The sequence below is a fragment of the Propithecus coquereli genome, unplaced genomic scaffold (assembly GCF_000956105.1).
Source record: "Propithecus coquereli isolate 6110/MARCELLA unplaced genomic scaffold, Pcoq_1.0 Scaffold26, whole genome shotgun sequence".
Taxonomy (NCBI): Eukaryota; Metazoa; Chordata; class Mammalia; order Primates; family Indriidae; genus Propithecus; species Propithecus coquereli.
Window position 1 is genome coordinate 8,807,689 of NW_012148174.1, and position 15,381 is coordinate 8,823,069.

Sequence of the window (15,381 nt, forward strand, 5' to 3'; positions counted from 1 at the left end):
TCAAGGCCCTGTAAAGCCAGCACTTTGTTTCTGGTGGTAAAGTGGTAATAATTCTCCCAAAGGGAGAATTTGATTTTGAGTTGCATTGGGTAAGCAAGCCTGTTGGGCCCTGGATGTCTTGTTAGTTGTTGAATTCAAGGTGACCATTCTCAAAATGGGACTATCAGGCCATCCATAGATCAAGCTTTCAGTTTCAGTAATAGTCCAATAGAAAGCTAATAGATGCTTTTCAAAATGAGTGTACCCAGTAGCCTTGTCAGGGGAGCAACAAGAACAAAATCCCAAGGCGAGTCTCTAGAAGGAGGCTGCCTCCCTCCGCAGCCAACCGGCATAGTCATCAGTCACAGGATTGGAAATGCACAGAGTCCAATAAAGTGCTGAGCCTCTCTTTTGGGGCAGAGGAGAAGAGACAGCAGACTTTTCTTTAATTGAAGGAGGGATTGAAAATAATAAATCTACTCAAAAGAAACCTTATTGGTGAGCGTGTTCCTGAATTTTGTCAGGGTTTATCAGCTGCTTCTGTGGGTGGAGGTGTGATAGTACTGCAATCAGGGCTGTTGAGACTGGAGCTTTTGACTTATCAACCAACAGTACATAAGTTACATACTGGAAACTCTGGTTACCAGAGGAGAGAGACACATAGACTAAATACTGAAGGCAAACTGCAGAGGTGTTTCTCCCACTTCACTAGCATTTCTCTACGTAAGGTTCTGCCTCATAAAGAGAACCTCCTTGAGCATTCATGAAATAGAAAAGTAGAAGCATAAACACACTAATCCCTATTATATATTCAGTGTAAGAAGCAACAATAGCATATTAAAATAGTTCAGAGATCACCATCAAATTGGTATTAACTGATCAACACATAAGTGCACATATAAGAATAACATCTATTGGATGTTGGGCAGGGGGGAGGGGGGAGGAGGGAGGAGGGGACGGGTATATGCATACACAAAGAGTGCAATGAGCACCACCCAAAGGAAGGATGGACATTTTTGAAACTCGGACTTAGTGGGGGAGGGGGGGCAAGGACAACATACGTAACCTAAACATCTGTGCCCCCGTAATATGCTGAAATAAAAAAAAAAAATAGTACAGAGAGACATACCCACAATGTCATGCTAGTTTCCCTCCCCTATTAAGAACCGCTATCAAACAGTTGAACTGGGCATATTCTCTTCTATTCCCAAGACAGGATAAGCGCTATATCCAAAAAGTCATAACAGTTTGAGTCATGATCATTTAGAGATTCTGGAGTCACAAATGAAAGGTCAGAATTTATTTTGGTAGACACTTAGAACCCAAATTTCAAAGTATTTTAGAATGACTAGAAAACTTTTTAGTAATCGGAATACCTGGGCCCCATCCCAGAACCCTGGAATCAGAATTTTTGTAAGGTAGGCCAACCACATATATATTTTTAAAACTTTGCAGGTGATTCTGATAAGCCAACTTGGCTCCTTGATGAGGCATCTGAAAACAACAAATTTCAACAGGTCTCTTATTCCATATACCCCTTCCAGAAGACTCTAAGGGATATAGAACACTACTTTTTGAAGGAGCTTATTTCACTTTTGGACATTGGACATTTCTAGTTATCAAAAAGCATTTGTTTATATGAACTTAAAACACATAGACTGGACAAAAAGCCATTTTCTGGAATAATATGAAATATGTAATCTCTTTTTCTTATAAATGTCAGGGTGGCAGTCTGCTCTCAGTTCTTGGTGTGTTCTTGGCTTAAGAATGATCGGACACACAAATGTGTCAGGTCCAACCTCTTGGTGGACAGTTATCCTAGTTCTTCGGCTCCTTGCTTGGAAAAAAAATCACAAGCAGGGCCAGTGTGATGGAGTGACCACAAGCAGGAAGCAGTTTCACTGGAGTAGCTTTTCATTATAAAAGGAAACAGGTCTGTCTCTGGGAATGGAGAGAGACAGCCTGACTCATTGACTTAACTGACTAACAGACTCTCTCTCTGGGAATTTTCAAGTTGTTTCCTTTTATTGGCCTATTCCGGGGAAGGGCTTTTGGGAGGTGTGGGATGTTGCCAAATGATTAATAGGTGTCCTCAAGGTTGTATCTGCGTATGCAAACTCCTTCTCTAAAAGCCCAGCAGGGGGACGGGGCAGTCGGTGAATCACAACATGATTTAAGCTAATGACATAATAATTAGCGTTACATTACCCTAGGTCACTTTCCAAATCCTAGTATGCCTGGGCTGGGGAATTCCCAGACTGGAAGGCATTCCCTCCTTCCCCAGGTATAGCAGTTTGATAGGATTAAGGGTGGGCAGCACCAAAACTGAGAGCCTGCCATTATCCTTCTTCCCAGGTGGAGCAATTGCTCGAGGCAGCATCAAAGGAGGGTACCCCTGTCCCTAAAAGAGCCAGAGATCCTAACTATCTACCTAACATAATCATTAATCAATAAATAAAGAAAATGGCTGTGCCTCTCTGAACTCATCCTATTCTTCTGCTTAAGCCCTGCAAGAAATTTGCCATTTTCACCTTGTGTGTATCAGATATTCCACGTTTATAAATGCTGTTAACCCTATCCTAGTTTTTCAATCTCTCTGTATCAAACACCTCACACATTTACAGATCACGCCATATACCACATGTTGTCTTGTCACTGTAGAGAGGTGAGAACTTTACCTCTCTAGCAAAATACAAAATACTTGTACCTTTTTGTGTTTTCTCATAATTTCTGCTTAAATTTTTCAATTTAATGTTATAACTTTATTGTGTTACTCATTATATTGACCAAACCTTCCAATTTTGCATTATCCTCTATTTGCTTAGAATGCTGTTTATGCTTTCAACCAAATGCTTTCCAAGAGGAAGTGCAGTCAATTAGGTGGGTTATAGTATTGAAAGAGGCTCACGAGAGGCAGTTGGCAGTAGTCCAGGCAGACACACTACCAGAAAGGGCTAAGCAAGGAATTAAGATGGATGCAGCTAATGGCTAGATTCCAGAATCAAGGAGTCTTGCAACGGGAATAATACAGAAACCAGAAAGTTATAAGAGGAGGTGGTCCTGAGAAGGAAAAAATAGCAGATAGATTACTCTACTGGAAGGATTCCATTCTGAGAGTATTGATGAGAGAAAAATTGAATTTCAGGGCTGAGAGAACTGGGTAGAACCAATTTACTAGAATGAGACAAACAGTAAGGTAGATGTACTCCTCATCAAATGAGCTACTTGAATTCTTTAATTTTCCTTGCCTACGAATGATGTTGGTTCCACAGCCTCATACTGGGATGGATATTTTGGGAGATCTATTGGGGTGGAACCAGTTGTGGAGACTGGAGGTATACTACAAGGACTGAGAGCTGCTAAGCAGTTCATTACAGTAATTACATGGAGATAAACTTATTGAAAGTAGTTACTCCTTTACCGTATCCTCATCTCTAGTTCAATTCGTGTGTTGACTTTATTATCAGGCAAGACAGCAGACAGTGGTGACCTCAAGCATATCCTGACAGATTATTGTACTAAAGAAAGATCTTTTCTCTTCTTTTGTATATATTCCAGATATTACATATCGTTCATATGGATTTATATCCATATGTCAAATCTCACACTCTGTTTAGGTCTTTCGCTGATCCCTAAACCAAATAATTTGGTCATGGATATGGAGGGCTCTAAGTCACCAGCCTGAGTCACATGGAACCCTCTGCTGGAGAGATGAAGGGTAGGCATATGTAGACATACCCACTTCCTTTTTCAGTTATAAGGAAACCTTGCTTATAAGGAAAAATTAAGGAAATTATAAATTTTTCCATTATAATTCAACATTTTAAAATAGCTTTTAAAATACATACTTTCTAAGTTTAATTTCAATTTGTTTGATTTTTGTTTCAGTCAGCTAAAAATTATTTTATGGCATCATCATTCTAACATTTTTCTTATAGTTTAGGGTAGTATTTCCATTCTACAACAAGATTTTTGACCATATGTAAACTCCACTGTAATTTATTAAACTGTTTCTGAAAATCAGAAACCTAAGTGTGCATAATAAATGTTCATACCATAAGCTATCTTAGCATGGAAATGACTAAATCAAATACACTAGGTAAACATATATACACTTCTTGCCACCCATGTACACAAAAACAAAGAAAAATTCAACTTCAGGGATTAATGAGTGAGTTATTTATGGGCTCATCTGCATACTGAAAACATTGATTTACTGATCTCAAGTTAAGAGTCAGTACATAGGCAAATGATCTGAGGCACTTAGGCAACACCATTCAGTGTATTAGCCTTTCCTTACAATTTAATTGCCACCTGAGAGACCCTTTTGAAATGAACATTAAATGACCATCCTCATGAATGCATTTCTAGGAACCACAACATTTATTCCATGTATTCTTGAAGTAGGTTTAATCAAGGCCCATGAAATGGACACATTCTTCTTAATTGATTGCAAATGTTTATGATTACCCGGAGAGTGTTTTCAAATGTCTGATGACTATAATATTACTGACTTTCTCTCTAGACAGTCTTAAAGCTGTTTATTACTCATTTGGCTACTTTCCAGCTTTCATTTCTCTCATTTACTTCAATGAGCACCAATAAGCATATAATTAACCCAAACATCTTTTTAAACTATTTCCTTTGCATTAGTATATATGATGTCAAGTAGATAAAAAATGTATATTCTACTACTTTGGATATATTCATCAGTAAAATGTCCTTAACAAATATTGATAAACATCACTGAAAGGATACCTTTCATACTGAAATACTGTGATCTCATGTTCAAATCACAAGTTCTTATCAAATAGAAAATCTCAGTGATGGGCCACTATTGCTATACTGTGTCACCTCAGAATCTAATACGGTATATTATTATCTTTATTTTTTAAATACAAAGTAAAAAATGAAGCAAAAATTCCAAAAAATACTCAATAAATGATTCCTAATTCTTTTTGAAGTGAGAGTTCTTCTAAGCAAAATTTTAAAAATTGCCCAGTGATTAAAAACCTTATTTTCTCATGAAGTAAGGCATTTATAGAGTATGCTTTGCTACCGTATGTTGGGAAAATCCATTCAACTCAATGAGGTATTTCATGTATGCAGTGGTATGACATATTCCTTTTTCTATTAAAAAAAACACAATATTCTAAATATTCATTTTTTAAGGATGACATTCTGTCATAATTCCAGAAACACCAAGATTGGCTGAATACAGTGCTGAAGACTTCCTACCCCAAGTGAGATCTTCAGTGCTTGATGTTATCAAAATGATTAAATGTCCCTAATCTATACAAAGGAGGAAAAGATGAGTAGAGGAAAAACTCAGACACAAAAACTTAGTGACAGAACTCTTTCATATTGAATTCTGTATTTTAAAGATGAAGACAATGATCAAACTGTGAATTACTATTTTGATATAGTCAAGAGAATACTACTAAATTTTATTAAATTTGAAGTGTAGTTTGGAAAATGAGTAGTACTGCAAGATTCCTCTCTCTGTAATAGGGTCTGTGGTCAGATGGTACAGATAATACACTACTCCATGAGGGAAGGGGCTGTTTTTGTTTTGCTTAATATTCTCTTCCAAGTACTTGTCACAGTGCGTGGCACATAGTAAGCTAAGACTCAATTCAGAAAGGGATCTATATGGATGCTGACCACTGGTGTGGAATGAACAGTAGAGTGTCATATTTCTGATTAAATGTCTTTCTTGGGGTCAGTTTAGAAATATGTTTATACATTAAATTCTAATATTTCTTGGGATTTTTTTACCCTAGTGTACTTTAATATAAACTATTTTTAGTAGAGAGATTAAAAGTAATCTGACTTTGGAGATCGTAAAAAAGTCATTATTTTACATGATTTAATAAAATGAATCATTAAGCTTCAATCAGCTACTATGTCTTAGAGGCTTGTTGTGGGAAGCTGGCCTAAGCAGGTAACACAATTCAGATATCAGAGAAATGGATTCTAGACCATCAAGTTCTGAGAATGTTACAGAGATCAGCTTTTAGTTCTTATCAAGATTTTCTTCCATTTTCCATTTTTCTATAGAAAAAAAATAGCAGAAGAAAATAAAGAACAGAGGGGGCTTTTGACTGGAGTTAATAAAGTCTTGATAATGAAAATGTACATTGCATAGAAATTTTCAATTTACAAACTACTTTAATATTTCACACACTGTAATTCCTTTTATCAGAACAACCCAGTAATTAGGTGAAATAATATTTTTTGCACAGATAAGTTGTGGATAGTTATTATTTTCCTTATGCTTCCGTTTTTTTGTTACATTGCCTTTAGTGGCATGATCACATTAAAATATAATTTCCTGTTTAAATATTCATTCCCTCCACTGAACTGAAACATCTCAAGGACAGGAGCTATACCTTCTTCATCACCAGATTACCAGATGTTTGTTAAAAAAAAAAAAAGTATATGTTAGTCAAGACCTTTTCTTTTGCAATTGGCAAAAGCTCACTTCAAACTAGCCCTTTTTTCTTTTTTTTTTTTTTATTGACCATGTAGTTGGAAAGTCAAGTTTGCAGCTGGCTTGTCTCTGCTTCACTTCAGCTACTTTCTCATTGGATGTGCTGGCTCTTGCGATCCCAAAACCACATCATTACAACTTGTGAGACAAAAGAAAGACCATCCCTTTTACATGATCTGTATATCAAATTTCAGTCCTTGCTTGAGTCCTGTGACTGCCCCTGAACAAGTTACTTAGGCCAAGATCATGGAGAGCTGAAACTGACCAGCGCAGGTCACATGACCATCCAGTAATACACTGCAGAGGGCTGAGGACATGTGGGACACAAGGAATGGGTTCGGGTTCATTCCTTAAATGAAAAATGGCACGTTGTTATTTAAATAAAGGAGAAGAAATACTGGGAAGATAAAAACAAAAGACATCAACTATGAAATGGATTCCCAGTTAAGAGGTCTACATAGGCAGCTAAGTAAGAATCCAAACCTGGTTTTCTGACATCAAATGCAGTGTGTTTACCCCCAGACAAAAAGATTCTTTGTAAAAGAAAAATGGAAAGGTGTCCTAGAAATGACATATAAAGCTTTTTCACATCAAATTACCCTAAAAACCAAAACAATAGCCTTTGATTGCATAAAATGAGAAAAATTTCAAAATGGACTCAGTGCTGAGCAACTCAAATCCCAAAATTGAAGGACATAGTCTCCCAACTGCTGACAGGGCTGGGCACTGACTACCCTCCCTAGGAATTGCCCTCAGCTGAGGAGAACAAAAGTCCATGAAGGATTGTAAAGTTCCTTCTTCCACTAGCCCTGACTTGGGATAACTCTGAAAACCATTCCCTGCCTTTGCAGAGACTGCATCACAGCCCCACGTCTCCCTCTGCTGGCTCTTTCTTGTTCCCTTCCCTTCGTACGAGTGTTATTCCTGAGAGCAGCCCTTAATATTCTCCCAGTTCTCTAATCTCCATCGCAGAGTCGGCTTCCCTGGGAATCCAACCTTCTACAGCTTAGCATGCTTTTCTTGGGCCTGAAGAACAGCTAGAATTTGACTAAATAGTAAATGAAAACGATTAAAAATTGTAAGGAAACGTATTAAATGTTTGTTATATTCCTTAATATTTTTATTTAAAATGTTCCTCTATTTAAACAAAATGGCGTACTTATAATTAACATGTGAATATCTATACCTTACCCTCTTATACAGTCTGTATAGAAAAAGTCACTAAGAGCAGTGACAATATGCTAATTAATGTATAGTTCTATATTAGTTTCTATTGCTGGTATTAACAAATTGTCACTAATTTATACTACTCAGCCATAAGGAAGAATGGAATCATGTCTTTTGCAGCAACATGGATGAGATTAGAGGACAATATCTTAAGTGAAAAAACTCAAAAACACAATGTCAAACGCTACATGTTTTCACTTATAAACAGAAGCTAAATAATGTTTACACATGAATATAGAGAGTGGAATAACAGACATTGGAGACTCAGAAGCCTGAGAGGGTGGGAGGGGATGAGGGATGAAAAATTACTCAATGGGTACAATGTACACTGTTCTGGGGATTGGTTGCACTAAAAGCCCTAACTTCACCAATACGTACTATACACCTGTAAAAAAAACTGCGCTTGTATCCCCTAAATCTATAAAAATAAAATAAAATAAAATAAATTTTAAAAATACAGAGGCTTAAACAACATTGGGACCTCAATGGGCTAAAATCGAAGTATTGGCAAGGCTGTGTTCTCTTCTGGTGGCTCTAGGGGAGAATCCATTCCCTTGCACTTTCCAGCTGCTCGAGATCACTCCCCTTTCTTCACTGGGAATCGCCTTCCCTCATCTTCAAAGCCAGCAACTGTGCATCTCTCTGAAGGTTCAGAAAGTCTCAACCCATTCTTCAAGGAGTCAGGTCTCCCTCTGGCTCTCTTCTTCTGCCACTCTCTTCCAATTTTAAATATTATGTGATTACACTGGACTCACCCAAATAATATGAGATGTTCTCCCTATTTTAAGGTCGGCTAATTGAATACAAATGTGATTCTATCTGTGGCCTTAATCTGTCTTTGCTATGTAACCTAACATAGTCACAGATTACAGGCATTAGGATGCAGTCATTTTTGAAAGACCATTATTTTGCCTACCACAAATTCCTTCATAGTGCCTAGGAAAAAATGTCTTTTCCCCCCGATCTTATGTTTCATAACTCAGTTAATGAACCTCCATGACTTGCTGTTATAATATGTAATTATCTGGTCAGTAGAATTAATAATTACTGGCAACTACCAAAACTACTTTTTTGCTTTTTGTTATCAGTAAATAACAGCTAGTCACACCCACTGGCTTGGAAGTTCCTTAAGGTCAGGCACCATGTCTTTTTTATTTCTGTAACATGTGGAACTTAGCTCGTTGGCTGCCAGCTTGTCAATATACTGATGATGAAGCTGAATGGTTGTGATGATTGATTATGTTCATGTTCAGTTAACAAAACCAGAGGCCCACTGTCTCTTTCAGTGGCTCTTTTACACAGAGCAGCAATAAACAGCATAATTCAGATTCTTCTCTCATGAAACTTACCAATTTCCACATATGAGTATTTAGTGTCATTCGGTATCATTTGCTCACATAGGCAAAACTATTTCTGTTTAACTCCTACATTCCAAGAGTCTGCCTTGTACTTTATGGTTGCCATTTTGGGTAGCAGCCATTAGTAGATTTGGCTCCCCCTATTGGTGTGGGGAGGGTTGGTTTCTTAACAAACAGTTGTGTACTATTATTAACAATAATGTTAATAATAGTAGACCCTACACTGTATTTTGTACACATACACACACACACACACACACACGCACACAGACAACCTCATTAATTTAATCATTGAAGACTGCTATAAGATAAATATATCTTCATTTACAGATCAGGAAAAATTTTCAGAAAATTATACAATCACATATCTAGGAAGCGACAACCAGAACTCCAGAGTAAAGAAGCAGAGAGGTAATAGTAGTCTTGTAACACATCACTTTTCTGACCAAATAACAGCATACATGATATTAATACTTCTGATCAAAAATAAAAGTTAAAAAATGTCATACTGTTTTAAATCAAGGGAAATTAATTAACCAGCTCCATTTGAATCATACAATCAAACAAGTCACTTCCAGGCTTAAACTGCTTTTCATTCTGCACACATAAATGATCATCCTCTTAAGGCAGATCCTCTAGGTAAAACTTTAAATTAATGAAAACTGTATTTAGAATAAAATCAAAACCTCTTTCTACATCTCACAAGGGTCTATACAATCCGACTCTCCCACTCCATCCAGCTTCACCTCTGACTAGCTAGGCTGCAGCCAAACTGGAATCCCATAAATTCTTCAAACGCAAGCTCTTCACTGCCTTGGATCGTTTTCTGAGCTGTTGTCTTCTCTCCCTATCTCCTTGCGTAGGTAATGTCTTCTCATCCTTTAGAACGCAGTTTAAATACAAGTTTACATTATTCAATCATAAGAAACGACAGTGATCTAGAACTTCTTATACTTTCCTGGATTAAACTTAAGCCCATTATCCAAAGCGAGACACCACAAGATTGGAAGAATGGGCTCCACTTGCACTCGCCATCAAATTGGTACTAACTGATGAACACTAGGATGATCACATGGAAGTAATACTCTCCAGGGATTAGGGGGATGGGGGTTAAACCCGCAACTAAAGGGCACGGGGAGCATTGTGGGGGAAAGGGCATGCCCCTAACCCTCGCTTGGGTGAGGCAAAAACATAAAGTGTAACCATAATGTTTGTACCCTCATAATACCCTGAAATAAAAAATAAATAAATAAATAAATAAATAATGTTTACCAGAGAAATCTTCCTGGAGTATTCTAGCTAAAATAGATCCTCCTCCCCACCCTATTATCATCCACCAAAGCACCCTTAATTGTTTCCTTCCAAGCATCCAGTGTGATTTGTGTTTATAAGTTTATTTACTTATTGTCTGTCTCAATGTGGGGATGGGTATTTGCTGATATACTTGATGGTCTTACACCCTTACGTACTTTCTGAATTCAATATTGAATAAATACTTAATACCTTTATTATCTGAGCTTTTGTATCTCATGCTCTGCTTTAGCTGAGGCTTTTGTTGTTTTAACCTGCTTTGACATCCTGGATTTATAATATAATTAGGATAAGAAATGTAAGGTAGAGTTTATACAGGATATATATTGCAAAGATTTTGAGAGTCACCACACAACTAAACATACAATATTTACAGTAATTGTTTTAAAATAAAAGCAATCAGAAAAGAAAGCAAAGGTTTTCTTTTTAAAAAAAATTAATTTGTAACCTTGTAAATATAAGTTTTTTGTCCCTTTTGTTACTCAGTTACTTTTGCTCTGAGTAAATGTCAATTTCCAAATTTGTGTTTATTTATTTTCTTGTTCTATGGGCTTATCTATTGCTTTTAATTATTAATGTATTGAAAAATACAAAAATTAGTTGTTGCCATTGAGAAGCAACTTTTACATGCATGCAGTCACACACAATTAGAGATTTTGAGATTTAATCTATTCATAATAAGTTCTCTACAATCCCATTTATTTCGTATCTTTTTCCAATATTTTTTCCTTTAAACATCTTATGCTTTGGATGTATAATGAAAAATATAATTTATGATATGGAAAAAGAAAATCTGCTTTCTGAAGATTATATTGTGCCAGGTATACCTTCTAATCATATTTATTTCAGATAACTTCTTTTATAAACAACCAATGTGGTACTAGATAGAAACATTTGTAACATTTCAGACACTTATTGTTCCTTAAACACACATCAAACTAGAAATCGGTAAACTTTATTTAGACTGAATTTTACTTTTCTTATTTAAATGTGAAGTAGACACTGGACTTTTTGATAACTTTTCAGAACTCTGCTTATTTTGGAATAGGTATGTGAACATTTTGCTAATCATCATACATTCAAAAGTGTTGCTTAACATTTTCTAAAATGCTGAAATATGTTTTGACAATTTATGTTTTAAAGTTAAAATACTTTATCTGTACTCTTGAAGAGAAAACTCTCCTACTAAGCTTTTTAGATTTGTGCTAAAGTGTAAATACTCATAAAATAGACAAAAATATAGCTATTTTATTTGTGGTTTAAGTGACCTGAGACCCTTTGAATATAACCTTTCAAAATTTGCTTTCTAACTAGATTGTAAAAGTCAAGTTTAGTGATACTGTTGTCTGCTTTAAGAAATGTTGATAATCTTGATTCAGATTCATCTGTCATCAGTGATAATCATGTTTTACTTCGGGTTAATGCTCTTTAATGCTAAGGAAAATAGGGAATATACTCTCCTTCCTCTCATGTTTTGCTTTAGGGAAGTGAAGCTTCGCCCCAACCACCTCCTTCTCTCCTGTTTCAACATTTCCAGTGTTGAGATAATTTAGAATCTGTGTGGATAGAAAGAAATCCATTTTTAAAATAATAATTCCTACATTTTTCATGTAAACATATTAAATCATGCAAAACCTTAAACATATTTGGGAGTTCCATCAGCTACTCAGTTAATAATTTCAGACAGCCTGCAATGTTGGCACTAAACTATTCTGATGTAAGTGAAAGAGCTTTTGTCTCCCTTCTGTGCTGTAATTCACATTTTGTTGGGCTTTTGATGTTTCTAGATATCCGTGGAATACAGGAATTTTTGGACAAAGTATCTCAGCAGGGGATGGATGTTGCACTTCAGAAGGTAGAAAACAATATCAATAAAATGATCACCACTCTCTTCGATACCATGAGAATAGAGGAATTGAATCGCTATCGAGACACTCTTAGGCGAGCCATCCTTGTTATGAATCCTGCCACGGCCAAATCCTTCATTACTGAGGTGAGTAAAAATTTTCATGGGGTAGGGCTAGGGTGGAAAAATTAAATGCTTCAGAAGAGATCCCACAGAGGAGATGAAAAGTAAGAGCAGTGTGAGGGAATTAACTGCACAACTCTCATTAACACTAATGAAGGTAGCGCGATGAATTCCTTGCTCATCTCATTTACCCCTTACTGTCCAGTTAATTGCTGAGAATGTTTGTATGTATATATGTTTAGGCACATAGCCAGGACTGTTTTAAGAAGTCTTATGGGATTTTAAAAGTAGTGTCGACCTAAATGAATCTAGCGAGTTCAAGAATGAATTCACAAATGCACAGCTCTCTAACTAATTTTTCAAGTTAAAATTTTGCTTCTGAGCAAAGATTTACTTGAATCGAGATATTATTGCCTAAACATGACTATTTTTACAAAAACATATAGCAGGCTTACTTCTCTGTGAACTCTGTACCAAGACAAATAATTAAAAGTGTCTGAAACCCTACAAGGTGATGAACATTGTACATTTTAGATGCTGCATGTTCAAACTTTTAATTGTATCTATTCGTTTGGATAGAAGCTCTGAAACTTTGTAAAAATACAATTAAGACTTTCTAGTGATTGGTGTAACATCTCTATGTTCTAAAATGCCTGCTGTTTACTGACTTGCAAAGGATTATTGTGAAGTCATTTTTGCCTTACTTCAAGTTTTTAATTTTATATAGTGATAGACCTGGTCATGGCATTACATATTTTCACATGGGTTTTATTGTTAATGTTTTTAATTTTGATGACTTTATTTGATTAATACTTTTTTCCTCACTTTGCCAATATGCTTCTGTTAGCTTCCAAAGTACTGCCATAAAGCCTCCAGATTAGGAATGTGTTAGAAGTTCTTTGACACTCTGTAATATAATTGGTATCAAAAAACTTGAGACGAATATAAATCACTAAGAAGAATAAAACTTGTAGAAAACTATCAGTAATACCAATTTTTTTTATTTTAATAGGGAACTTTGTTATGCAGTTTAAGAACAAATATAAAACTTTGACTCTTTAAGGTTAGCAAATAAATTGAACCACTAGATTTTTCCATAATAGAAAGAATATTTCCAATTTTTCAGGGGTTGGTTGTTTCCTTTGAGAAACACAAAATCTTCTAGAAGATTGAGAGCAAGTACACAGAAATGTAATATGAATTGAAGTGTTAAAATTGCAATGGATGAGCTTGAAGCATCTGTGGTCATTTCTGGCTGGGGAGATCAGAGAAAGCTTCATTGTGAAGGAATAGTTGAGCTGAACTTTGTGCCATGGGTAGGAATTTACAAAAGTGGTATATAGCTGACAAATATAAGTCCTTCTCAACCACTTTCTGGTCACGTGTTATGGGCAAATCACTTAACATTTCTGAGCCTCTATTTTTTTCATCGGTAAAATTAGAATAATATATTGATTTTAAAATATTAATAGTGTAATGTAGATTAATGAGATATCCTATAATATACCTTCTGGGGGAGAGGGCCTGACCTAGTAGATGCTCAAGAAATGTTAACTTCTAAACCACTTTTTCAACCACATAACACAGTACCTGACACATAGTAGATGCTCAAAAACTGCTTACTAAAGTGAAAATAATGTCAAAATAAGCAGAGGCACGGGCCCTGATTGTATGCTCAGAGTAGAGCAGGTAGTTTGATGTGGATTAACAGTAGGAAACATGAAGAGCAATAGCCCACATTGTGTGAAACATGGATTTATACCAAATGCCAAAAGCCCTCTAATGTCAGGGTAACAATGCCTCTATCTTTAATAATCAGAAGCACTAGGCTTACAGCGGGGATGATAGGATCAGGGCTTTTGCTATCGAGTGTGTCTGCAGGTGGGGAGCCTTACGAAGTGATCACCCCCTTTCAGATAGAGAAGATGATGATCTGTGTGCAGGGCTGGTTACGGAACACAGGACCATAGGGATGAGGGTGACTCTGGGGCAGCTTGTGGTCAGGAGATGAAGAATAAGAGAAAATTTTGAAGTTTTTACATTGGGTACCAGCAGAGAATGGCGGTGTATCCTTTTGCTAGAACTTTCATAACAAAATGCCACTAACCATGTTCCTTAAGCAATAGAAAGGTACTGTCTCACAGCTGTGGAGACGTATGTGGAGGCTTATGGATGGCTGTCTTCTCCCCATGTCTCTTCATGTCGTCCTCTCTATGCACATGTTTGTGTGTCCAGGTTTCCCTTTTGTAAGGACACCAGTCATTTTGGATCAGGGTTCACCCTAATGACTTCATTTTAACCTGATTACCTCTCCAAAGACTTTATCTCCAAAGAAGGTTACATTCTAAGGTACTGGGTGTTAGGACCTCCCTGTATGAATTTGGGAAGCGGGGCAGTAATGATGTAATTTAACCCATAACAAGTGCCATTCATTAATTGTTATGATCAAATAAGGCAGAGGAGTAGGTCTGAGAGTTTAATGTGGAATATGTGAAATTTGAGCTAGCAGTAGACTAGCCAATTCATCATAACTGTGTTTTAACACTTATGCTACTTACTTAATACCTCTTTTCCTAAGGTCTTTATACATGATGAACTTACATAATCTTCATAAAAAGCTTATGCATTGTTATTAACTTTATCTTTGTTTTACAAATAAAGAAACCGAGGCACATAGAGTTCAAGTAAGTTGTCAAGATGACATGACTAGTACAAGGAGATCTGGGATCGATTCCAAGCAGTTTGCCTCTAGAGTTTGTGTGCATAACCACAGTTCCCAGAAAGGGTAGTTGTGAGTGCATGACCGGAGTCCAGGAGAAAGATCAGTGCTGACACAGTTTATTTTTTTCAGTCAGGTTAACAAACATAGATTCACTATCCGGTTTATCCTACAAACTATGCTAGGCCCTAGAGCCACATAATTATGATGAAGATCTAGATCCTTTCCTCAAGTGTGTAGCCTGATGCTGGGGAAGGAAAAGGAACGTCAGCATTATAAGCTGATGCGCTGGTAGCACACACACATCTACCCTGGGCCACAGAGC

The 15,381-nt window shown here is 36.5% G+C and overlaps 1 protein-coding gene across 1 annotated transcript in view; it reads left to right on the forward strand.

The window, feature by feature from the left end:
• GRID2 (glutamate receptor, ionotropic, delta 2) overlaps positions 1-15,381 on the forward strand; it is a 1,246,697-nt gene that overhangs the window by 639,997 nt on the left and 591,319 nt on the right. Inside the window, exon 4 of the mRNA XM_012647158.1 lies at positions 12,156-12,361. Within this exon, the coding sequence (XP_012502612.1) occupies positions 12,156-12,361 (206 nt within the window). The remainder of the gene's footprint in view (positions 1-12,155; positions 12,362-15,381) is intronic.